The sequence below is a fragment of the Anopheles stephensi genome, chromosome 3 (assembly GCF_013141755.1).
Source record: "Anopheles stephensi strain Indian chromosome 3, UCI_ANSTEP_V1.0, whole genome shotgun sequence".
NCBI lineage: Eukaryota > Metazoa > Arthropoda > Insecta > Diptera > Culicidae > Anopheles > Anopheles stephensi.
The window spans coordinates 43,531,171-43,556,811 of NC_050203.1; the positions used below are offsets into that span (position 1 = coordinate 43,531,171).

A 25,641-nucleotide genomic window follows, 5' to 3' on the forward strand; every position below is an offset into this window, starting at 1 on the left:
GTTTACAAAATCAAATGGTATGGGGCTACCAACATGAACAAACAGCCTCGATTCCCAGTCCTTTGAGCAATTTCGCTAGTTTATGGGTCATTTTCGCATATCCAATGTTGTCCCACAGACGATTGAAGATATTTGGTTGCTTTTTTCGTTAAAAAAGCCGCCTCCTCCGACGCTTCTATCACTCTTCTCAATACCCTTCCCCTCGATGATCAAGGAACTGTTGTGTCAGGTCGAGAAATGCCAGTTTGCTCTAAATAGCTCTACCTCCTATATCCATATACCTTGGTTGGCATAGTGGCCGCCACACGCGCATACCGTGCGATACTAATGTTTCGATTAGCGATGTAAACAATGTATTCGATACCCTCCCTTGCGGCAGGGCACATCCTGCCCTGCCTGGATGGTCTTCAATGCGAGACAGACTCTGAGACGTGCCCAATAGCTCTAGAATGCTATAGCCGGGGACAAGTAGCGACAAACTCGTAGTGCCTCCCCTTTATTTTACAGATGTTTTGGGTCGAGTATGCATACAGTTTGGGAATCGATTTATGCGGAAAAAGTTTTAAACCTGTGCATGTTTATTTCAGCGATGAAACAAAAAAAGACAGATGCAAACTAACGTAAAACTTGTACATGCTTGCACTTATCTAATTTCTTTCAGGTAAAAACTACTTTAAAAAGCTGTGTTTAAGATAAAGCAAAGTTATATATTGGTTCGAAATTTATATAAGAGATCTATCTATTATTTGTGACTGCATAGGCTGTTGCGGGTGCGGCTATATGGCAGCGAATCAGCAGCAGAAACGAATAATCAGTGTTATTTTTAGTGCTGCTGACGCTGTTTGTTGGGCTCTGCAATTCCTTCTGCTGCTTCTGTTATTGCTGCTGGCTATTGCCGCTGTTGCTGCTGCCGCTGCTGCTGCTGCTGCTGCTGCTGCCGCTGCCGCTGCTGCTGCTGCTGCTGTTGCTGCTACTGTTTTGCCGCCGCTGCTGCTGCTGCTGCTGCGCATCTGCTATTGCTGCATTAGCGTCAGTTGCATTAGCGATTTATGCTTCTCCTGTACTTCCGGCTGCAGGATGTTTTTGATAGTATGATAAATATTGAACCTGGTTTTTTAATCTTACTTTAAAACGTTTTCAAAGATCATTTTATCAATATAATCTGCACGAGGCTTCTCCGTGTTTGATAACGTTAGTTAAAATTCAGCATATATCCTTTCCCTTGTCCGCAACGATCCCGTTTGTTTTTCCGGTGGCTTCCATTGTGCAATTCTGGTCTCGGGTTAACTCTTCGGCCGATGTTTCATTTTGTACGTCAGTGGGCAAGCCAATCTGGGAATGATTTTCGTCAGAAAATGGCACAAAAGTGCCACGTACACTCTCGAACGCTTTTCGAAATCCCAGCTTCGTGTACAGCCCACGGGAAGCATCGTTTTCAGGCCTTATGACAACAAACGGTATGTATCCCCGTTGAATTACCAACTTCGTCAGCGATTGTGCAAGTTGAATGCCGTATCTAGGATGGAATCAAAACAGTGTGATGTCAAACGCGGTGTTGGTGGGGCTATTAATTGATAGATTGCCGTTACTTCGATGTCGTATACGTACCCTTTTCTTCGGAACTTCGGCTTAGTTTGCATAGAAAACATTCCACCGTAGTAAGACTGCAAGCTCCATGCTGCTAGCTCATTGTCCGATTGATTGAACACGCCAAACCCTGGAAGTTGGCGGACTAATTTTTCAAACAGCTCAAGACTTTCGATATCACCGGCCGGATACAAATCGTGAATGTCCTTCACATCATCGATGCACAGCGGTTTCATGATCACTTCATTCGCTGCCAGCGGTTCCAGCGCCAAATCCAACTCAGACGGACATTCGTGCACGTAAATGTCACCGTAGATATGCCCATCTAACTTGCCATTCACTTTTTCCCTAAATATCTCTTCCATCTTGAACATGATGCCTACATGGGTAAAGTTCATGTACAGTGGACTGTGCCATTCAAAAAGAATGTCCTCGTCTTTAATCAGATCCATTCGCTCTAGTTTGTCTGGCGGACAAAAAATACCTACGCTTTCATTTGTCCTATTATCCGGCTGCAAGAAAGTTCGGAAAACAAGAGGATATGTTTGAGCATTGCGTTAAAAACGCTGAGAAAACCACTGGCTCACTACAATACAAACTGTAACAGTGCGTAACATATAGTCTAAGTACCGTATATGTGCAGCCTGGAAAATGCAAACAGACGGGATCTTCGGGCCAAGTCTTTGCTCTGTAAAATTGAAATCGCCATACTCTATCATTCAGGTACGTTTTAATAGTTTGGTGGAACTGGAACGGTAAAGCAGAAAAAGGAAACATTGTTTATTTTAGCTGTATCGTTAGTTTGTTTGACTAGCTTCTTACCTTTAAAGAATGGGGAAAATATTTTTCCAGTTCTTCCATCATTGCTGGTAGCTCGCATTCCTTAACGATCACGAAATTGTTTCCTTCTGGTACGATATCCATCCTTCATTAGATGTTATAGCTCGGTTCGAGTATGTTTCTGTGGTATATAAAAAAATTAACATTCACCAGCTGTATTACTCATCACAAATCGCTCAAGTATGTAGCGAGAAAGAACTTAAGTGAAATAAAAACAAAATCAAAAACTTGTTCATTACACATTCAATTTAACGCACTAATTTGCATAATTTGTTTTGCGTGCCTCATTGGTAAAAGGGCTTTTTTGATGTTAAGTTTGAACTTATGATTGAACTCTCTCATGGGCAGGTATGATTCTCTGCAATGAAATGACATCATCATGTTTTAAATGACGTAGGTAACCAAACGCTACTACTGCCATCCTACGGAACAAACATATAGCAGGCAATGAAAAAGAATAACAAACAAAGGTAACAACTCAAAATTACCCTCTCAATTGTTAATTAAAAAAAGAAACTAAAGATAAACATAAACGATAAGCCAAGCAGTCATACCAGTCATCATACCACTAGCCCAGAATTTTATATCAAGGTTTGAATATAATATTTAAGCTATTGCCAAATTCGGAAAAAAAAATTATTGAGATCAAGAAATGTTTCGTGTAAAGCACTAAGTCAAACAAAGTGCTATAACAATTGCTGGATAAATGTGAGAAGAAAAATACAGAATAACAACAAAAAAACAATTAGAATTGATAGGATGTCGCGTTACGAGCGCTATGTAAATCATTCTTTTGGATATCCCAATGTGTGCTTTCCCCTTAACTTACCTAGTCACAACAATAGAGTTGAAAAGGTCTATTGTTTAATGAAGTTTAAAATGTTTTTGTGAGCCAAAACATAGACATGCTACAACACTAGTCAATAGCGCACAGACAATTTTATACTCCGATCACAGTTAATACATAGTCCAGTTTGTAGAACTATGGAGCCGAGATTTGCATCGAACAACCATCAATTATATCGCATACATGTATGTCTTGTCCTCGCGGCATTAAGTTCCTACGAAAACACGCGAACCCTCAATCTCGACATGCGATAGAAGCGGAACGATTTCACACACTCGCACCTTGGAAGAATTTCCTATCACTTTTAAGTTATCTTGCACGCTGCTGATTTCCACTAGGGTAGATTCAGAGCAGTTTTATCCTAACATCGAATGATTGCATGGATTTTTTCTTTGCTTTAATCAACCGTGAATGGGCCGTAGCCCATTACGTCCAGAAGCGGAACAAACTTGGGCTTTCTTCACTGGCCAAATTTTCGATGCGCATCCAAACGTTGGGAACCGAAGAAATTCACGTTGCTAGCAGTGAGCCTGCCGGCACACCAGGTAGACGGAAAATCCGAATTTTGCCTGAAATACACAACGGAATGACCGCAACACCAAAAACGCCGATAACAGAGCAAAAATGCGAGGATCTTTAAACGGCATTCGCCATGCTTTGACGAGGTTCTTTTATTTTATGTGAGCCTACTATGTCGTTTCCCTGTCACCGTCATCTCGGCTGGAAAACGGGTTGCACGTTCTATTGCGCAGACGCAACACGTACGTTACTGCAATTTCTCTTGCTGTCCTTCTGGAGAATTTCCCTGCTTGCAAAAAAAATAAATAAAATAAAATATATGTATCCTCAAAGCTTCGTGGCGATGTAACACATGGAGCAATGCTTCATTAACGCATTGAAACACTAACACCTCTTCATTGCAGTAGAATGCTGATTGTTTGCAGCCTGCATCACGAATGCATTTTGGTGCTGGTCAATCTTATGAAAAAAAAAATTACAGCTGAGAATAAAACCTGTAATGCGTCCTTGCGTTGCTTTTGATTAGTTTATTCTGTTTGAATATGAAAGAAATGCCCGGACGAAAATTTCCGTTGGCGTATTGTTTACGCACCTTTCCGAGGCTCATTCAAGGCGGTAGGTTCGACATGCATTTTAAAATGAGTGGTAAAGAAAGCAATTTAAAATTAATACCCATTGATATTCCTATTGGCCTATTCCAAGCGGTCATACGAGTAGGAAAAGTCAGCGTAGATTTAAAGGTGCGCTCCGGTGGGTAAGGACTACCATCGCCGGTCCTTTACACCGGTAGGACCGCTAGGATTCGAGTCCCATCCAAAACGTTCCCTCGTAGATAGATCTGCTTATCTACAATGTCTAAAATCGCACTGATTGACGAAAAAGCAAAAAAGGAGAAATACATGATTGAGGCACGGTCTCTTCCAGAGTGAATTCTATCATCGCACATCATAGTTCGTTTTTCGAGACGTTCTGCTACTATCGATTTTTATGTGTTTGGAACGACAGCCTTGCCTCTAGCTTCTTTTCCTTTATGTTGAGAACGGCAATGTTGCCGTTTCTATTTTCCGGATCCAGCTGCACATTTCATCGAACATTTGCCAAGCCTCTTCCAATATTTGAGCGTTTTGGACTTTCTCTTGCCTGCGCGGTTTGCGTCTGTAAACAAACAAGCAAACGAACAAACGGTGACTTGTCAAACTGAATGTAAAACTGCATTCAGCAAACGGCATACAAAACCGAACGCCGTTTCCTGTGCTGAATTCGACTGCGGCATATTCTAATTAACGCCCCTTCAGTTTTCTATTCTCCATTAAACATGTAAATGCTGGGCCACCCAAGCCAAACATACTGATGGATGTGAACTAGATGATCAACAGTACCAAAACAGTATCTGGGATGGAGACTTTTAAACATACTGCATTTCTCTGTCGGCCTTTCCTGCTGAATTGGTGTTTTCGTTGCAATTTAAACCTGCCTACGTGATGTTCTGTGTGTCTCAGTTAATGCTGAAACTATGATGAAGCTAATAAAAGCAACAAAAAATGGATAACATTATTCAATCAAGCACTTTCGTATCTGATAAGGCCCACAACGAAAACTTAAATTGCCTTAAAATTCCCACGATAATATGTTAACCTTGTGCAATTCAGCAGCGCAATTGCACCTGAACTGTCAAGCTGAGGCATGTCAAGAAATAATATGTCAATTTGTTTTGGGCGAGCTGAAGCTGGTATCGAATATCAATGTGAAATACATACAAAATGGCGTGCAGTCGTCATTGATTGTAAAATTTTGTTTTTAAAAATATGTTGAATTTACTCCGGGTTTTGAAAGAAGGTAGTGCTGCACCGAATTTAACGACTTCACGCGCCAGTTCTCGAAACAATACAATGCAGAAAATCTGTCTATAGCATGTGTTGCTGCATACGTTGCCAAAACTGTGTTTAGCAAAGCGTTGTATTTTAGGGGCTGAAATTCCTGAGTCTTTGACGTGTTTGAAAACAGTTGGAGATATTTTTCCAACCATTCGAATGCAGTGTAAATAAGTATCTCGAAGAAATGGTGGCAATTTTTACAAAGCAGCCTAATTTTAACAATAATTAACTTATTCGTCATCATTGCGATAGTTAACCCCTTGTGAGCCACGTTAAACTATAGATTTTTCGTAAAGTTTGTGCCTGCCTGTGTGTGTTTGACCACCGTCGGATACGTTTGTTTTTCGATCTGCTGCAGCACTAACCACAAGGATTCATTCATCTCATTTGCGTTGATTGTTGAATGTATATCATGGAATGAAGCAGTCGAGTTTTAGTGAAGATAATGTAAGTGTATGATAAATGCTATTGGCTGCACGATAGCTGATTTCTGTGTTGCCCTAGTTTCAGCTGCACGACCGTGCTGACCGACCGAGTGCTGCAGAGCTACGTTCAATGGCAATGAGACAACAGCAACAAATCGACACACAACACCAAATGCTGGCAGCGAAGGAACAGCGCTTGCGGTTCCTGAAGTCCCAGGAAACACTTAATGTTGTTTCGGTAGCCGAAGCAGAGCGTCTTCGACGACTACGCGAGCGCGTTGAAGCGCAGGAGTCAAAATTGCGCCGCCTTCGCGCTTTGCGTGGTCAGGTGGATTTACAGAAGACCTACAATGTGACGCTGGGCAATGATTTGGACTCGATAAGGGCGCTGTTTAGTGAGAAGGAAAAGGAACTTACGCTAGCTGTGGCCAAGGTCGAGGCGCTAACACGCCAGCTGGAAGAGCTACGGCGCGATAGGCGGGGAGTCGGTACAAACGGCATTTCGTACAACCTGAACCCAAACTCTTTGAATAACAATGGATCGCCCGCTGGCAAGGAGCTGGAGAAATTGCGCTTGGAGCTTGTTGTAAGATTGCCATCAACTAGCCGACCGTTGGATGTATGTAAAGCTTTATTTTTGTGTTACAGTATCGGAACCAGTTATCAATGCAACAGAATGCTCGGCTAAATATGCAGAGAGAAGTACTACAGCAGCGCCAGATAGAACTACACTCGGTGGACAAACGTATAGTGGAACTGCAAAGCCGCATTAACAAGAAAAGAATACTCAACGTGCAGAATTACAAGCTGAATGCGGCGAACAATAACAATAACCCGGGTTCAGGCCAAAACCATAGTAAAACCATACCATCCAATTCAAACCATGCATTGCACGCAAGGTAATTATTGTACGGAAGGCAGCGCTCTAGTGTAGTTCGTAGCAGAATCAAGGTGTTATGTTCTTAAACGCGGGCGATTTTTTGTCAAATCTTGCTTTGTGATCCACCCTTAATTTTACGCGCAATAGGAAGATTTGTCCAAAAGTCGGTTCTCTTTAAGGAAATAACACAGTAACATTGAGTCTGCTTTTCGGTCCTGCTAATTCCAGACCATACCGTCTCATTCACAGATCCTCATCGACGCATATCATTCCCTCACACTCACGAACCTTGAGCCGGGGCAATGTAGTAGCGGTGGAACCGTTTAATCACGTTCCTGTTAAATCATCGTCTGTAGGAACTGGATCTAACCATTCCTCATCGCCGTCTCCGTTGGTGAACGCGAACGAGAAAATGTCGCAACCAATTACCAGTTCGTCCGACTTTATGCAACATCAACAGCAGCAACAACCGATGCAAAATTATCAGTGGGATCACGACAAGCTTGGAGTAATGATGGGCGGCGATGAGGCTATGCTACTAGCACCGGAAAGCGATGAAAAAAAGCTAGCTGTCCGGCAGCAGCAACAGCAGCAATACCGCACCCGTTACGTAGAAAATGTAGGTATTGTTAACGGCCCTGAGTCGGCAATGGAGGATGATGCTGCTACAGGAAAAGGGAACTATTCCGAACCGCAGCACAACATGATTGCAAATGATTTTGAGATGAAAAACGCTTCCAATGCAACGTCGAAGTATGACAATGAGAAAGGCACGTTCGAATATTTCAACCATAACAACGTTGAAGGGGATTTAGATTCGGCCACTGGTACGGCAAACGAAAAAGGACAGTCGCGAGATAAGAGCATTGGTGCAGCGAAAACATTTAACAACAATCCGGAAAAACATCAGCAAAGCAACTCAAACCAACCGAAGGCTAACTACAACTTTCTACAAAACATTCCCTTGGGAAACTTGGTGGTGCCTCCAAGGAAACCAATCAACAGTGTGGCGCCTACGCTTGCCATGAAGCATGTCCCTTCCACGACAGGCACTACGAACAGCACGAGTGAAACCACGAGTGCTAAAATAACGAGTGTAACGCGAAAGGTTCCAGCAGGAATAGATAGCGGCGGTGCACCGATGAACGAGGCTCAACAAACTTCAATTCCTGCAAGCCCAAACAACAACAGTCGTCCGGCCCTCCCGCCAAAACCTAGCAAACCGTCGGGTATCGGAAATGCAGGCGGTACCGCACCCTTTGCGGGACTTGCCAGTACGGGTGATGAGAACAGTAACGACACTTTGGCTGGACCATTAGCAAGCAGCGAGAATGATTCTTCGTCGGGTGCTTCGTATGATATTCCGGATTTAAGTCTCGCGGCGACCAATAGCAAACAATCGACAGCAAATGACAAGCTTCCAATCAAAGCTAAACCCCTGACTATTAGAAAGCATCCATTTTTAGAGCAACCGAAGTTGAAGAATTTCACGAGTTCGTTAAATCCCAACAGCGGGACTGTTACTACAACGGGGCTTAACAAAATGCCAAACCCTTCCGCAATGCAACAACAACAACAACAAATGACAAACAAGCGTAAGGAGGCAGCTGCTGCTGCTGCTGCTGGGACAGGCACTGGGGGCATTGATTCCACACAGTACAGCAATTACGAGAAAGATGCTATGCATGACAAAAAATCCACACCAGATCCTGGTGAGATGATCAACACGGGAAGAGACCATCCGATTGAACGCTTAAAGAAACTGAAAGGTGGAAGTGCAAGCGGCAATGATGGAATCGGGAACAACGCTGAAAGCGAAGTTACGAGACGGAAGCGTAATTTCATCTCGATGGCTCCGGACAGCCAGGGCAATTCTGGCAACATGGGAATTATGAACGGTGCGGCGGGAGTGTTGAGCGAAGGAAGCAAACATAAACTGTCTCGCCGTGTTAGTTTTGATCCGCTAGCGCTTCTATTGGACGCCAGCTTGGAAGGTGAACTGGAATTAGTGGAGAAAACGGCTATGCAGGTAAGTGTTGCGTTGGGAATGCCATAGTCGGCTTTTATTTCTATCCACATATGCTGATTTTGATTCATCTTCCATCCAAATTCCAAGGTTACAAATCCAAGTGCTGCAAACGATGAAGGCATCACTGCGCTGCACAATGCCATATGTGCGGGTCACTTTGAAATAGTCAAGTAAGTGGCGGAAGCCTGTCGTACTGTCCTGCTGACGCCGGAATGATGCTTACTAATTTTTTTTTATACAACAGATTTTTGGTAAACTTTGGGTGCGATGTGAATGCACAGGATTCTGACGGCTGGACGCCATTGCACTGTGCCGCCAGTTGCAATAATTTACCGATGGTGAAGTTTCTGGTCGAGTCCGGTGCCTGTTTGTTTGCCGCAACACTCTCTGATCACGAAACACCTGCCGAAAAGTGCGAAGAAGACGAGGAGGGATTTGACGGGTGTTCCGAGTATCTGTACAGTAAGTATTTCGGTTTCACATGATCAAATGTAGGAAACATTGAATCTTCGGCTGTGTGGAAGTATTGTAGTAAATTACGGAAATGGTTATTTTTGGTTATTAAAAAAAATAGCAATAATTGTTATGAGCAGTGTAATGAGATCTATTGTCTTTTCTTTATGCACAGGTATACAAGAAAAGTTGGGCATATTGAATAATGGAGAAGTTCATGCCGTTTTTGCGTACGAATCTCAGCAACCTGATGAATTAAGCTTCTTTGTAAACGATAAGCTCACTATCATCCGGAAGGGAGACGAAGCAGAACGAGAATGGTGGTGGGCACGCAACACCTTAGGAAAGGAAGGTTACGTTCCCAGGAACTTGCTTGGGGTAAGTGTTCACTGCGCGAGGTATTGTGCGGCGAGCCGGTCAGATATTAACGGTTTCGCTTCAAATGTTGTTTCAGCTTTATCCACGGCTCGCTCCATCGTACACAGACGACAATTAAGCTGGATACCAGAATGATATCGTTTGCCAATGCAAGGCTTCATAGTTCAATTCACAATGTGCGCGTCTCTGAAAACGTATGCATTAAAAAGGGACAAATTCGAGATGGCAAAGAAAACGAAATTACTGCAGAAACATTAATTATTGGACTTACGGCAGTTTTACGGGTGGCGGCTTCTTCTGCGTGTTTGCCGTGATAAGGACTTTTTGTAACAATGTTATTTTTGTTTGAACAAAAGCTATGAAAACCTAAGGTGCAGAACGATGCAAAAACACTTGGTTTCGTAAATGTTACGTTCGTACAACACTAACAGATGGGTGACACAGGAGCATTCCCAGGGGTGGTCCGGTGGCCGAAGCGAAAACGGCACCGGTCTTCACACGTGTACAAAGTACCGGGCAGGACCGGGGTTCAAATCCCATCCGGACCGTCTCCCCATACGCAGGGCTGACTACTTTGCTGCGAGTAAAACCAAGTCACAGAAGTCACAGCCAGAAATGGTAGGCCGACGAGACCGTTCGAGTTTGTAGTGCCAAGGAAGGAGAAGAAAAAATGCATACTCCATCAAGCCCCCCAAAAAGACAGAATCAACTACGTTCGAGAATATCGCTGAGAGTGCAAAAAAATATTTAAGCGCAGTTACGCGACTCGTTTTGGCCATAGCGCTGAGGTGTGGTCCGTGAATATTTGATAGGATAAAAAAAGTGGTTGGGTGGAATCGCCTGTAAACAACATTGGCACAAAAAAGCGAAAAAAGCAGTCTGTTTTCTTAATGCATACGTTACTGTTCAGGCTGAATACTAACGTGAACGTGAATTGAACTGTAAAATCCCTTAAATTTTATCACGCAAATGCAGGAGGTGTTCTCCGCCATTGCATGACATTCGAAAGATATGTTTAATACACGTTAGTACGATAAACGTGCGGCCCATTATAGACATTAAAAGTACTTAATGTAAAATAATCAAATTCGATGGTTTTCAAACAATCGAAATGTAGGTGTCGAGAGAACGATTTAAATATTCTTCAACAGGCACGCGTTAGAGTTAACGGCATAATTCGTTAATGTATTGGGTTTTGAATACATTTATAGGCATGTGTGGACAGGCACGATTAATCAAATCCAACACAGAACAAATAGGACATTGTAATGAAAAATCCCCAGGCCAAGCATTACAGTATTTTACAAACTGCAACATTTATCGAACAGCAAACTCGTTCAAATCAAAATTCCGCTCAATAGAATTAGCAATACTTGATAATCACCTTCACCCGCCTTCCTTCACTGGTGCAGGGTATCTCCTTAACTTTGTTTTATTGTTGGGACTGCTGGTAGTTGTATAAATAATAGCGACTCATATTCGGTTAAAGGCAAAGTTTGGCGCACGATGACAGGATTCACTTGAAGCGAGGATCGATGTGTAGGACTCGTGTAGAGATTTTGATCGCGATCATTATAAACACATATACAGACTCGAAAGTAGCCACCGTTGGTCATAACAATAATTTCGCTCGCATCGCTAGAACCGAACATGAATCTGACTGTGCAAAGAATGAGTTAAAGGAACGATGTTACATGTATTGATATCTGTAAGCAATGCAGCACGAGTGCAATCTACAACAGGCTCCTGAACAAGTCCAAAATAGTTTCATTTGTTGATGGTAAATATGAATAAAAAGAAATAAAAATACTTTTATTTGATATGACGGCTGAATTTGAAAAACGCGGGCGCACGGAGTTGGTTTACTGCCGATCTGGTTTCATGGTAGTACTGTGTTTAAGTGATTTTCATTCAGGAAGTAGTTCATTAAATTGAACACACATGCAACATTCCTGCTTTCTATACTCTATTTTACTACATTCCGTTCTGTAAACGTACACATATGTAGTTGTGCTGCCATCTCAGCACAGCGTGCTTCCTACAGCACATAACCCGAATGACACCTATTTATTAGCAGGTGGTTTACTTATTGGTATAACCTTGAGCCGCTTAAGATTTATAGATGTGGCCGATTTCTGCATATCCGTTGGGATTATAATTGGTTGCGATATAAGGACACGTGGAGACTGTGTGCGCTGAGACACTGCATCCGAACTCTGTAAAACCGAACGTTCAAGTACGAATGCGAGGTTAATTTTTGAATTTGTGCCCAACGGCTTTATGTGATTCGCGTGCGATTGACTATTTGGTTCACCGCAGTGCACGTGCGCGATTGTGTTAATACGTTGTTACTTACGTTAGCTAGCTCGGCACTTGGTTCAACAACAGTCCCGCCTATGGTGATGCTGCTCGTAGGGATATTTGGTGTGAGAATGACAGCGGTTCCACCGCCCGCGCTGATGGTTTGCTGCTGCTGTAACGGTGCTTTCGATTGCACTGTGGTGCCTCTTCCACCGGTCGTTGCAATCAATGTTGTGCCAGCAGCTGCATTGATTCCGCCAGCCATCCCACCGCTACTACTAACAGACCCAGTCGCTACGGATGCTTGGTGAGACAATTTGCTGACGGAAGTGGACGGTGCAGTTTGAACCTTCAGCAAATTGTTGCGCAGTAACACAGTCTGAATTTGACCGGATATTCCGCTGACGACGTTTGTCCGCGCGATTTCTCTCCCGCTGCTCGTCGCTGCCGCAGACGTGTTTTGCTTTAAGTAAGAACGGGTTGACATTCATTTCGCTATCAATGCTTTGCACTTTGCACGTTACTAACCACGTTGCCTGCGTTCGGCTGTCCTAGCCCGTGGCTGTTCGCGGTCGAATTCGTTGTAAACACTATGGGGCTAGATGGGCTGGAGGATTTGGTGGTTCCGCTATTACTGCCCAAATGGGCAGTGCTCACGGTAATGGCTTGATTTGCACCGAGCGACGAATTGTTGGCAATTATGACTGGTTTTCCTCCGATATGAGCTATATTCAAGCCGTTCGCGTTCATCAAGCTTTGCGAAGCAGCAATGAGAAAACGGGTAACGACGAGCGTTGTAGAGACTATAGCAAAAGCATGCTAACTAAACTTACCTCAAGGAGGAAGCTCCTTTAACCTTGCCCGAACCAATGTTGTGAACGCCTATGATTTTGGCATTTAAAAATTCTCCACTCACATTCACCGTAGAGGACAGTGATGTTTTGGGACTGAACACCGAGCTCTGCTGCTGGGAAACAGAAACGGTAGGACCGGCACCAAAGGCGTTTGCATTGTGCGTGGTGGTGGTGAGTAGCTTTACCTTGGTACCCTGCTGCACTAGTTTGGCCGTCGGCGAACTGGAAATGTGGCTGAGAAGCGAAGCAGAGGCCGAATCGGCGTTGGTAGGATTGATTTCACTTAAGTTCCCCTTTTTACTTGCCACAATTATCGAACCGCCAGGCTGGAAAGCTTCTGAAAGGATACATAATGATTCAAAAAAAAATAAAAGCTTGTGAATAATGAAGGGACAGCGCAATGCTTACCACCTGCTTTCGACGAGGAAACAATGGTGAGGGGAAGGTTCGTCGTGGCTCTATTGCCGGAAGCAGTTGACGCAACAGATATGATGTTTCTTGTCTGGGGCAAAACAGTGTATTGGTGGCCAATGCTCCCTACGGTAGACGATCCAGTTGTGATAGATTTTGCCGCAACCGAACTGGCAGCATTCCCGGCCGTACCGAACTGCAAGAACTGCTGCCCGGTTTTGGTGGTGCCAGCAAGCTTCAAAATTGTATTCACACCGCCACCACCACCACCAGCAGCGTTGTTCGCTGTTCCAGCAATGCCAGGTTTTTGCAGTAAGCTTTCGAGCGGAATCAGCTGACCGGAGTTGATGCTGGAGTTAACAAGCATTTTCGAGCCAATGTGTGCAGAAGAGGCGAGCGTGGTGTTGCTTTGGGCTAGTTGCTGAACGGACGGTCCTCTCGTTGCTTCGGCCTTGATAACGGTCGTAGCCCCGGACGCCGTTTTAAGCACTCGCATAGTTGCGTTCTTAACCGCGGACGGCGTAACTGTGGCCGCAGTGCTGGACACGCCAACACCTACCGCAGTGCCAGTACTCAGCGTACCATGGCTCTCGCTTGTTGTGAGTATTGTTGTTGATGGATTCATTTTTATCATCTTCACACTAGATGCTGCTGCTGCTGCTGTTGTTGGGCTCATTACGCTTGCCGTGCTTACGTTGATACCGGCCGGTCTGATTGCTGTCGGGGGTTTTGAGCGGGTAGGGGTAATTTTGACTATTTTTGGCGACAATGTCCTAATGTTGGAATTCGCGCTTTGATTGATTTTGAACGCGGGAACGGTGGTCGGATTTTCCAACAGGTACGCTGGACCTGGCGCTCTGTACTGTTGTTTCGTATCACCAGCTTGCCCTGGCTGCTTAGCCACGGTCGGTGCATTCGCAGCAATGACGGTAGCGTGAGAAACGATTTGATTGTTGGCCAATGAATTCTTTTGACTTTCCGAAAGCAGATTTTGAATAATTTGTCTCTGCTTAGCGGGTGTTAGCACGGATTGTTGCCCTTTGGCAAGCGTAATTGTGCTAAACAGATTCGTTGCGGGCTTCACAATGCGGCTGGTAGCGATCGATGTGGCGGGTGTTATGTTCGCTGTGCTGGCAGATTTGATTGCAACTACCGTAGGTACTGCGGTGGTGCCTTCCCCAGCGGATTGTGGTGCATTCGCCTTGGCGGAGTTTACCACCATCTTTTGCGAAAACACGGTCGCGGAAAGATTGGTTTGTATGATTGAAGACGCATTAGTGCTTTGCTTCAGAGCTGATGGTCCAATGGAGGAGCTGTAAATCGGTTTCCCTATTGTTGCCGTTATCAACGTTCCGCCTCCCTTCATGGTTTGGATTGTACTTGCTCCGGAAGAACTGGCAAACGGAGTAGTGTTAAGAGACAGCTGTGTTGCTTTTGTTTGTGGGGTGAGCAAAGAAGCGGTTTGTCCGCCAGCCACAATTTGGCTTTTGGGGGCTACATTACATATGTTAGCGTTGCTGCTGTTTTTCACCTGGCGGATCGATACAATCGTACCTCCAACAGAAGAGCCAATTTTAATACCATCTTTTGCAGTGGCGACGAATGAACCTGCTGGCGATGTATGGGAGGAAACCGCACTTGCTGCTACCGATTGGACCAGTATGGGTTTCGGACTGGAAATTCGTGAAATATCGACTACCGATTGCTTAGCATTCGCACCGGGAGATGGTGACATTGTCGCTGCTGAAGAAGACACAATTGCTGAAACTAGCAGCTTTTTTGGAGATTTTGGATTGGCGTTCAGCAACGAATCTTGCGACAATCCATCATCGGTCGTTAAACATTCGACACCGACTGCGTTCGATGTTGCCGGTGTGCTGGCTAATGTGAGTGAAGCTTTAGGAATCTGAATCGTACGAACATTACTGCCCGAAGTTGAAATCAACGTGACTGCGTTGCATAGTTTGCTGGCAGCTTTGTACGTTACATCCGTACCACACGCCGGAGACACTGGCGTCTGCTGTTCCTTTATCGTTCCAATTTTGTTTTGATCAACCTTACCCACACTACTGACATCCGTTGTAGTGGCCTTTGCCGTGGAAGCTGAGGAATTGCTGCCGGTTTTACTGTCAGCACACGATTGTAGTGCGGCGATGTTGTCTGATGCAGAAGGAGCCGTCTTCTGCTTTTTTAATAAAGAGGTTGTCGATTTTACCCCAGTGACGGAAGCAATGCTGGTGGTTGCAGCTTCCGCAATGCTTATTGGCGGGGCTATATTTATCACAGGGTCCACTGTGGTGCTGCCGGTCGTTGCTGAGCTATCTAGATCCAGTTCAACAGCAGAGTTGCTTGAAATAAAATTATCAGCCGAAGAACCACTCTCATTAAGCAGGTCATGTTTTGCCGTAGACGATGTTGACACATTATCCTTCGAGTGCCTTTGTGCCTTCCTTACAGTGGACTTTTTATGCTTGGTGAATCCTTGATATTGCATGTGCAAACGTTCAAACTCCTGTTCGGTGCGGTTGCGATGCAGATAAATCCAAATTTTGCGCTTGGCGTCATACTTCACGCAAGGATCACGTTCGGTGTGCATTCGATCCAGCGCTCCACTGACAATGGTCTGCAGGATTTGGTCTGTAGCCGTTGGCGATATATACTGCGATGACTTTAGTAGTTCGCAAATGTCCGCTCTTGTGCCCTCACCGTTCGGTAGTCTGGCGGTTGCATCCCGGACCAGGGTAAGAATGGTAACGAAATTTGGACGATTCGCGACGAGCATGTTGTGACCGCGTGCCTTTGAAATACCAGGAGCCTGTGTGTAAATTCCCTTCACTGGACCTACTACACTGTCGTAAGAATGCTGCTTGTACGTGAACGCCATATGCGGGTTTTCATACCTTCGTTTTTCCTGCTCACGAAAGCTTTCTGTTTCCTCGTCGGTAGCCTTTCGAACCGACCACTCCGTCGGGCAAAGTGGGGGTGGTGTAGTGGCTGACCGCTCGTGTCCTATCGATCCTTCGTCCTCGAAAACAGTGGCAGTTTTGGCCGATTGCGATGATGTAGTGGAATCGTTAAATAACGCTATCGAATTATCACCTGCTACCGGTAAAGACGACACGGATGACATGGACGATGAGGACGAATAGGAGGGAGAAAAGGGCAAATGCTTTGAACCAGCAGCTGATCTTCGTCTGCTCTTTGGCGAAGCAGTCGCTTGCACACCACCGGTCTCATTTAGCAGGGAATTGTTCGCATAGCTTGCATAATTAGCGGCAAGGGAATGCATTCCGGACAGCTTGTTCATCTCCTGCTTTCTATTTTGCCAGTATGCGCAAAGCGGTACTAGCCGGCTGTCTGCGTCACGCGATGCACCGATCCATTGCAGTATATTGATGGCTACCTTATGCTCTATGTACGGCACGAAATCCTCTGGCTGGTTTGGAAATTCTCCTGCCAGAAACTGTACTGCCGACTGAAGCGTCTCATTCCATTGGCCATTGTTTTGGAACTGCTCAAACCATACATTGCGTTCCGCGATCGAACTTTTGGTCCAAGCATCCAACTTTAATTGCAGTTCTAGCAATGTTGAGCGATGGTCGGGATTGGAACAGAACAGATCGCGCACGACCGATAAGAAACAGGCATGCAGTCCTCCATTGCTAAACAAACAGTTCATCGAGCCTTGCTCCACAGCGCTGGAATCAGAACTGTCGAGCGATGCAGAAGCATCATGTAAAGATGCGTTCGATGATGGCTTCGTAGATTGCGCTGTACAAACGGTTGTTTTCGTTACAGAAGTTTCACCAGCTTCCGAAACGTTTTCTTCCATCGTGTTCGAACTTCTTTTGCTTTCCTTCGATGGCTCTCTACTAGAGGAAATCGTGCATTCTTCTTCTGTAGAAATGTAATGTTGGTTGTTTGTAACAGTGCCCGGTACAACATTTTCTGGCAAATTTGCATCAACATATTCATTTGATGCGGTTTCTTCTTTCAACACTACATTCAACGCCCCGGTAGGTTCCGTTTTGACCTTAACTCTCTCTATGTTTTGTTCGCCGCCGTTAGAATCTAGCAGCAAAGGTTTGGTGTCAGTCTGATCTTGGGACGCTCTATGCGTTTTGAATGATTTTTGTGACTTTACCCTTCCTTTCATCCCTGCAGTATGCTCTTTTACTGAGTCCGAAATGTACACCTTGGGCAGTGGCAATATTCTTCGATATCCGGCCGCTATTTGCGTGCGGCTGACGACATCCTTCAATTTGATATTATCCAAGTTCAGCTCGGGATGGTCTGGTTCTTCCATTTTACGTTTTCTATGCTGTAGAAGCAACTTCCTGTAATGTTCCTCCGTAACGACAAACAACTTTGGTGCGTTGAATATAGTGCCATCAAAGGAGTTTCCCGCTGCACCATTGGAACTACCAATGATACCGGATTTTTTGGTCGGAACATTACTTGTGCCCGTTACGCCGGCCGCTTGAATGTTAGACTGTTCGCCAGCCTGTGAACCGGCGCTTACCATTCGTCGTTGCTTCCGTACCGCTCCAGTTGGTAGCGCGTGAATGCAATCTTCTTCGTCGGACAGCGTCAATGATAAACCAACTTCCTCGCACACGTTAATGATTTCACTTAAATATCGTTTTTTCGCCACAGCTTGTGACTTAGCCATTGCGGAGTTAATGGTGGAATCGTAATTCCAATGCCGGCGACGATCATAACTATCCGTTATTCTACCAGCGGTCGGAAGCGTGCGTGCATCGTTCGAATGGAGCTCACTAAACAAAAAAGCTTCCCGGGATAACATCACATTTTGTGCGAAACGAGACATGCGCTGCAGTTCTACCATTCTCTTGTCCTTCGTAGTAAGCTCGGCTAAACTGTGCTGCAACTTGGCCACATCAAACCGAAAGCATCCATTTGATAGCTTGGCACGGAAATCATCCATCGGTTCCTTACCAAACCGTAGCAATTTATGCGACAACAAGCTGTGCACTAGTGTGGTTGCCTCCAACGTATCTTCTTTCGCAACCGGCAGTAGCTTTGCCAACTTTTGCTGTGTAGCATTAGGTAACGTATCCCACAGTTCCGAAGAAAAAAATTCATCGAAAATACCACTATTGTCGCAAAAGTCTTTGGGCAACATAAATTTGTTGTGCAGCAGACAACTTCTTTCCAGCAGGCTTGCATTGCTTTCATCTGAATCGCTGCCGGAGCTCGACGCGTACGCATTGCCTGAGGCTTCGTAAGATTTGGCGGATCTTCTAGCCATTTCGAAATTTCGACCCATGATGCCTTGCTTATTTAACACTTTACGATATAGGCTACCCTGTGGATAGTAGATATCATTTAATCGGGTATTCCGCTTTTACCAATTTACTTACGAAGACAAACCTGCTAATCTCAATCTATGCCGTCACTCGTGTTGTTTTGAGGCTTGTAACACAATATATATGCAATTAACGATGCATTTAGCTACATTGCACGATAACATGTGTTGCAGTTTCAATCTTTTTCGCTTAAATCTCCTAGCTGCTGTATTTCTACTTCGTAACCAAACATGGAAAATGATTCTGATCGTAGCTTTGTGTGTAGGTTGTTTGCCAAACTTTTGACAGCATCCTATTGTATTTGAACAAGGGCGAGCGTAGGACATGTGGTTTGACAGTTTATGGACGAACAATTATAATAAAGCGTGTGTACACCAGGTACCTCCAAAACTTGATTTCGGCGCCATTGGAAAACGCCTATTTTTCACTGCACAGGTCAAAGTGAGTTGAGAGGAGGTGTCGGAATAGCGATTTCTCGGTCGGACATTTTGAAAAAAATTTTGACGTTTACTTGACTGAAATGTAAACAAACTGCGGTCAAGCATTCTTTGTTGGTCAAGCAAGTGATCTCTAGCATACATTGAATAAGCTCGATCTGCTGTGCTCTTGATGATTTTTTGCTTGCAGATCGGCAAAAAAGTGGAATGATCCTATATCTCGGATCTTCCAATAGTTCGGGGATGCAAACCGGCTCCGTCTATGACGCCGATACAGTCAGCTGCCCTGTCCATATAGGCGCAGAATCGTTACCACCAAAAACAGTTATAAATATAATACAGAATCACCTCAGATAGCACTGATACACTACAATATCCTGATATCTTCACTTGATCTAAGCTTTCCGAACGATATTGAACAGCAGAATGGAAGAAAACAAATCATATAATGATGTTATTGCTTCGAGAATGATAAACAACACATATGACCAGCTGATTCAATGCGGTCAAGTAAACGTCAAACTGGTCCTGGTCTTCTACTTCTTTCCATGTGTCAAAACGGGCTTTTTACGGCACCTCCTCTCAACTCACTTTGGCACAGGTAATGACATATTGACACTGTTCTTTGAATCACATAATCAAAGTGAGTTGAGAGGAGGTGCCGTAAAAAGCCCGTTTTGACACATGGAAAGAAGTAGAAGACCAGGACCAGTTTGACGTTTACTTGACCGCATTGAATCAGCTGGTCATATGTGTTGTTTATCATTCTCGAAGCAATAACATCATTATATGATTTGTTTTCTTCCATTCTGCTGTTCAATATCGTTCGGAAAGCTTAGATCAAGTGAAGATATCAGGATATTGTAGTGTATCAGTGCTATCTGAGGTGATTCTGTATTATATTTATAACTGTTTTTGGTGGTAACGATTCTGCGCCTATATGGACAGGGCAGCTGACTGTATCGGCGTCATAGACGGAGCCGGTTTGCATCCCCGAACTATTGGAAGATCCGAGATATAGGATCATTCCACTTTTTTGCCGATCTGCAAGCAAAAAATCATCAAGAGCACAGCAGATCGAGCTTATTCAATGTATGCTAGAGATCACTTGCTTGACCAACAAAGAATGCTTGACCGCAGTTTGTTTACATTTCAGTCAAGTAAACGTCAAAATTTTTTTCAAAATGTCCGACCGAGAAATCGCTATTCCGACACCTCCTCTCAACTCACTTTGCACATAATGTTGAACGTTAGAGGTATTTTGCAGAGAAACCCCCGGTGACAAAATCGGCTAAAGTCTGAATAGATGCCCCCCCCACTCACGCGCACTCATTTTTACAAGTGAGTTACGCAAAAGTGTATTTTTTGCAGACTTTTTACAATAATTGGTAAATGACTCGAGAAGGACCCCGCTAGAACCTTTTGTGTGCAGCACTGTGGTCTGTCATTTTTATTGCACAGTGGGATTTTTGTATGATCATAACTCGTTTGATATAAACATTGTACATTGTTCCTTAATACTGTTACTGGACAGCGTGTAGAGCATGCTCATATAAATTGTAAGAAGTGATTTGAAACATTATCATTCTTATTTTTCCTCCTTTTCTGAATATCTATGCCCGTTAACAAGTATCCATCGAACCAATGTTCCGTTACAGTCCGGGAACACCGTGTGTGTTGTAAGCCTGATTGGTCCCTCCTAGAGTAACCAAAAATTATTACGTAGCTCCTGTAAGCCAGTATAAATGGTCAGGATAGAGGGAAGGGGATTTAATCGTTTTGTGTTTGTGCACTGGTACTTTTTTTTTTTTTATTTCACTTAAAACACAATTCAAACGAACATTAAAACAAACGTAGGTAAAAGACTCGAGAAGGCCCCCCCCTGACAAAATTTGTTAGGCGCTGTAGGATTTACGCCTAAAGGTATGCAATCAGCAGTACACGTTGCGAGAGCTTCACAGTGAGCTTTTAGTGTGCTTTCAGTGTGGTCAAAATTGGTTGAAGAAAGTCGAATAAAATATTGTTATTATTTGATTAAAATCCCCTCTCCGCTAACCGTACCATTCATTTTGGGTTACAGGGGCTTCGTACTAGTTTTCAGTCGCAGAAGGGGTGAACAATCGGGCAAACATGCACGGCGTTCTCGGACGGTAACGGAACAGTAATTCGATGAATACTTGTTACCTTGCATTGATATTCAGCAAAGGAGGAAGCATAAGAATATCATAATGTCAAACCACTTGTTACAATGTATTTTATCAAGTTCTACTCGCTGTCTATTAACAGTATTAAGGAACAATGCACAATGTTTACATCAAATGGGTTTTGACCATACAGAAATCCCACCGTACAACAAAAATGACAGGCCACAGTGCTGCACACAAAAGATTCTAGGGGGGGCCTTCTCGAGTCTTTTACCCAAACGTAAAATACGAGGCCGCGCGCGAGCCACGTCTGTCCCGGAACCGTGATGAGCAGAGAGTCCCCCAGGATCCGCATGATCCTTACTCACGAACTTCTACGCTCTTAAAGCGCATCCCCGATCGTTGCTAGAGCGAGACAGCCATATCCGCTACACATCGGATGCTGTCAGTTCCCAGACGGCATAGAGCGCACGGTTAGCCTACGCTCTAATCAGGATGCAACAAATCGAATAATAAGCAATATTTCATTCGACTTTATTAAACCATTTTTGACCACACTGAAAGCACACTGTGAAGCTTTCGCAACGTGTACTGCTGATTGCATACATTGAGGCGTAAATCCTACAGTGCCTAACAAATTTTGTCAGGGGGGGGGGGCCTTCTCGAGTCTTTTACCACTTTTACCTAAATTGATGGTAACTCAGTTGCAAAATTGAGTGCCCGTGGGTGTGGGGGTGGGGGGGGGGGGGGGCGGAGGGGTGGGGGGTGGCTGGGTTGGGGACATCTTATCAGACTTTAGCCCAATTTTGTTACCAGGGACGTTTTACTGTAATTTCTTGCATATACTCGTTTTATCTTCGATTTATTTAATTATTTTCTGAATTATTACGGACAGACGACGTATTGTTATCGTTTTATCTTTTGATTAAAAAATATTCTTAACTTTATTGTACTGGGTTTCAACCTACAATGTAACAATAATAAACATGCATTCAGTGCAACCAACAATGTAACACATCGCTGATCATAATATTTAATATTCTACAACCTTTCACGGGTGCATTTTTAAATAAAGCTCTGAATTGTTTATATTCAAGGAACCAACATTGCATCATTTCATCATTACAACAAATTGCGGGTGACTACGACCATGTTGCACTGATCAGTACTAACATGATATTGTTGTTGTTACTTGTAGAGAGGAGAGCTGGCACATGCGCAGTCCGCAGTTTGCATGATCAGTTCTGAACGTTGGCCTAACCATGTCCCATTCAGTAATGATTCAACAATACCACATGGCATGTTGCCCTGCGAACAAGTGTTTGGTGTCGGTGAATAATTAGAATTCGTTTAATTAATAATCAACAATCGAAAGATATCGTCGTTGACGGATGGCGGTTGTGGCATTCGTAGGATAAACTAGAGGTAAGAAAAAGCCATAAAGCATCCGGTTTGTACTTTCCGGAACTACATAAAATAGCTGAGCAAAGGGAACTCTATTTTTAACCGGTAACAATATGTATGCAAGTACTGTGGGAAAAGTGCTGTGGAAGTCAGCGGCAGTGTGTTTCGATTAACCCGGGCCCAGCAGCGTGAGGCAATGAAAGTTAAGTGTTCAGCGCTTGCGCGGTTTTTAAACAACAGGAAGAAACGCGCGATTTGTGATGTGTCTACGAGTTAAAAGTGGTATTACGAGGTTCAAATAAGCTACCCCAGTCTTAGTTCTTTACAGAACAATTGGAACGGTGTGATAACGTGAACGATATGAAAATCTGCAGTGAACGTTGAATCATCCGAAAAACAGCAACTATTACAGTATTACAGTTGAATGGTAAGTTTGATGTTTTTTGCTTCGAAGAAAACCAGGCCAGAGTAAATGATGAATGGATTTCACGGTGTTAGCTTGTACGCCAATGACGGTGTAAGGGAGTAATTGTTGTTATTCACCTAACATCACATAGCGATGGAGTTTTTTCATAAGTGATATGGGATGTACGATGTCATCGAAATGTTCTAGTGATGATGCGGGCGAAAATTCCACATGTCCAAAATATTGACCCATATCATATTGCTCCCATGAAAATATTATGTTCTATAGATATTTGCCTCGATCATATTTTCATTGTAATATCTGCGTTGTGCGTACCTCATGAACATGAAGAGAGATCGCTTAGGGCTAGACTACATGATGCGAGAAACCAAAAAGATTTCGGTTAAAAAGGGGGTTTTGGCGAAATCTTTACGTCAAAAACATCTCGATTCATTTACCCGTTTTGTTTAGAGCACTTAATGCTACCTCTCTCTTCAACCGAAAACTATCATGCCAACTCTTAGCGAGTGACAGAGAGGGCTAGACTAGAGAGAAGTGAAATCTTTCCGAGATTTCAGCTCGAGGAGGCGAAATCTTTTTGACGTATAGATTTTGCATATCTCCCCTTTTTAGCAAAAACTCTTTGGCATCTCGCATCATAATAGCCTAGGCTTTAGATCTTTCGATTCGAGCAAAGCTTGAAGCGGTATTTTAACACCGTTCAAGCCATAACCTAAAGACCTTTCTATTTTGCTTTTATTTTGGGGATTGAGCATGAAATAAATTTCACAATCCTGTTTCCATCTCTCCGTTGAAGAGCTGATTGATGCAGCAGCGCGTAAATGTCATGCAATTAAAATGTCATGTATTGCGATCTATCACAAGAATGCCATCACGAGTATCTACGGCAGAATTCGGGTCCCTGGATTGGAATCGTGCGAAAACCGTACAAAATCAGAAGGAAATTATCTCAGAATCAAAATACTCAACTTTTTTCATTTAAATTTGAAGTTATAGTTATGGTCCAAGTGTATTTCGTTCTCCTAACACTTAACAGATTTTTGTTTTTTGTATGCCCACATGGATGAATATGAGTATGCTTATATATATATATATATATATATATATATATATATATATATATATATATATATATATATATATATATTGTGTGTATACATCTAGTATACACCGGACCACACCGGCAACCGGACCATCCCATAATAATTTGTTGGCCAACATTCTACCCTGTATAGCTGTCTACGCTGTAACCCTGATCATCATTACAAATCAGCATGACTTAATTCTAGTTGGGTAACAATTACATTTGAGAGCATGATAAGAGTTGCTCTATGTCTAAGCGAGATGTTTTTAGTAGTGTTGGCCGTTTCGGTATTTGCATTTTCCATTATCAAGTAAATATTTCACAGTGAAGCATTGATGGAAATGGATGTATAATTTAATGGATTAAATGGAAATAGATGTAAAACAAAACATCTACTTTTTGTACCGGCTTTTTTGGACTATAAAAACAAACTAACAGATAATATAAAAGTACGGCATCCAAAGAAGAGTCGTTGCAATGTACTTGCCTGGACCCTTTCCTTATTCAGATAATAGGCAGAAACGCATGTGGTCTTTTTTGTTTGGTTTCAATATTGCAGTGCTGTTACTGTGTCGAACAAAAAAAAAACCCTTTTCGATTCGTCTTCTCTTACACTTATACAGCCATAGCTAGAGCTACCTCTATGGGATTTCTTTCTGCTTTTGCTGGTCGTTAGATTTTGAGAGTTACTGATATGTTGTGTTAACCGTTTCGTTTCCAAATGAAGGCGAATGGAATGTATATAAATTTTAAAATATTTACAAACTCGTACATAGCTTTGCCAAAAAATCCCAAACAACAAACCAACAATATATTCAAGTAGGTTGTTTTGTACCCCAGGTTTATGTTCCGTTCCCTTTCAAAAATGAACCAGTTCCTTTCCTTTTTCTTAAGCGATATTCCCAATACTAGTAAACAAAATATTAGTACGCGGCTCGATGGATGGGATTCAAATTCTATCGCTCCCTCCCATAGTATGGATAAATACGAGGTATCAATAAGTATTCTTGTTCTTCTTCCTTTACACTACAACCTCGAGAGGTCTCAGTCTGCCATTTCTGGCTGTCTCTGGCTGTTCATGGGATTTGAACCCCGGTCCTGCCGTGTGAAAACCGGCGCCATCGGACCGACCAATCAATAAGTCTAGTAAGCCTAAAATGGCAGACATTACTTATTAATTCGTTAAGTCAAGAAAGAAGATAAACAAATATAGGAGGCAATTTTCGCGATCCAAGACCATCCCTTGGATGGCAGAGACAAACATAGTTCAATGGTTCACTAAGCATTTATGAAGGAGCAGATATGAATTAAATCCAAATGGCGGCTTGTGTAAGTTTTGTTAAGCAAATACTGCACATCGTCTGCCCATCCTGGCAAGGGTGGACTGAGATGAGTCAGACCCATGTACTGTGCATAA

The 25,641-nt window shown here is 43.4% G+C and overlaps 3 protein-coding genes across 5 annotated transcripts; 1 reads left to right on the top strand and 2 right to left on the bottom strand.

Annotated features, from left to right (window-relative positions):
• Positions 1 to 686: 686 nt before the first annotated feature.
• LOC118510953 lies at positions 687 to 5,092 on the bottom strand. 2 transcript variants are annotated; one of them, XM_036053399.1, is made up of 5 exons: positions 4,466 to 5,092; positions 2,410 to 2,548; positions 2,218 to 2,334; positions 1,609 to 2,099; positions 687 to 1,516 (listed from the first exon to the last, which is right to left on the bottom strand). In XM_036053399.1, the coding sequence occupies exons 2-5, from the start codon at positions 2,509 to 2,511 to the stop codon at positions 1,204 to 1,206; spliced, it is 1,023 nt and encodes a 340-aa protein (XP_035909292.1). In that variant the 5' UTR covers positions 2,512 to 2,548; positions 4,466 to 5,092; the 3' UTR covers positions 687 to 1,203. The 2 variants fall into 2 exon arrangements, with proteins under 2 accessions (XP_035909292.1, XP_035909291.1); XM_036053398.1 differs by lacking the exon at positions 4,466 to 5,092 and adding an exon at positions 3,257 to 4,441.
• A 442-nt stretch (positions 5,093 to 5,534) lies between these two features.
• Positions 5,535 to 11,658, top strand: LOC118510952 (TNF receptor-associated factor family protein DDB_G0272098-like). The gene is made up of 8 exons (XM_036053397.1): positions 5,535 to 6,114; positions 6,172 to 6,678; positions 6,741 to 6,991; positions 7,222 to 9,001; positions 9,089 to 9,171; positions 9,246 to 9,463; positions 9,630 to 9,832; positions 9,909 to 11,658. The coding sequence occupies exons 1-8, from the start codon at positions 6,085 to 6,087 to the stop codon at positions 9,948 to 9,950; spliced, it is 3,114 nt and encodes a 1,037-aa protein (XP_035909290.1). The 5' UTR covers positions 5,535 to 6,084; the 3' UTR covers positions 9,951 to 11,658.
• Positions 11,659 to 11,781: 123 nt separating this feature from the next.
• LOC118510951 lies at positions 11,782 to 19,182 on the bottom strand. 2 transcript variants are annotated; one of them, XM_036053396.1, is made up of 6 exons: positions 18,793 to 19,182; positions 13,396 to 18,727; positions 12,967 to 13,321; positions 12,662 to 12,887; positions 12,189 to 12,596; positions 11,782 to 12,048 (listed from the first exon to the last, which is right to left on the bottom strand). In XM_036053396.1, the coding sequence occupies exons 2-6, from the start codon at positions 18,686 to 18,688 to the stop codon at positions 11,896 to 11,898; spliced, it is 6,435 nt and encodes a 2,144-aa protein (XP_035909289.1). In that variant the 5' UTR covers positions 18,689 to 18,727; positions 18,793 to 19,182; the 3' UTR covers positions 11,782 to 11,895. The 2 variants fall into 2 exon arrangements, with proteins under 2 accessions (XP_035909289.1, XP_035909288.1); XM_036053395.1 differs by having other exon boundaries at positions 12,967 to 13,324; positions 18,793 to 19,179.
• Between the last annotated feature and the right edge of the window lie 6,459 nt (positions 19,183 to 25,641).

What these genes read in the sequence shown, in the direction of transcription:
- LOC118510953 (XM_036053399.1), bottom strand. Translation starts at nt 2,511, where the DNA reads ATGGATATCGTACCAGAAGGAAACAATTTCGTGATCGTTAAGGAATGC. An exon ending in ATTTTCCCCATTCTTTAAAG is followed by an intron (nt 2,335 to 2,409) that starts GTAAGAAGCTAG and finishes TTACCGTTCCAG; the next exon opens with TTCCACCAAACTATTAAAAC. An exon ending in CCGAAGTTCCGAAGAAAAGG is followed by an intron (nt 1,517 to 1,608) that starts GTACGTATACGA and finishes ATTCCATCCTAG; the next exon opens with ATACGGCATTCAACTTGCAC.
- LOC118510952 (XM_036053397.1), top strand. Translation starts at nt 6,085, where the DNA reads ATGAAGCAGTCGAGTTTTAGTGAAGATAAT. An exon ending in AATTGCGCTTGGAGCTTGTT is followed by an intron (nt 6,679 to 6,740) that starts GTAAGATTGCCA and finishes TTTGTGTTACAG; the next exon opens with TATCGGAACCAGTTATCAAT. An exon ending in GGTCACTTTGAAATAGTCAA is followed by an intron (nt 9,172 to 9,245) that starts GTAAGTGGCGGA and finishes TTTATACAACAG; the next exon opens with ATTTTTGGTAAACTTTGGGT.
- LOC118510951 (XM_036053395.1), bottom strand. Translation starts at nt 18,688, where the DNA reads ATGGGTCGAAATTTCGAAATGGCTAGAAGATCCGCCAAATCTTACGAA. An exon ending in TTCCTCGTCGAAAGCAGGTG is followed by an intron (nt 13,325 to 13,395) that starts GTAAGCATTGCG and finishes GTATCCTTTCAG; the next exon opens with AAGCTTTCCAGCCTGGCGGT. An exon ending in AAAGGAGCTTCCTCCTTGAG is followed by an intron (nt 12,888 to 12,966) that starts GTAAGTTTAGTT and finishes TGCTTCGCAAAG; the next exon opens with CTTGATGAACGCGAACGGCT.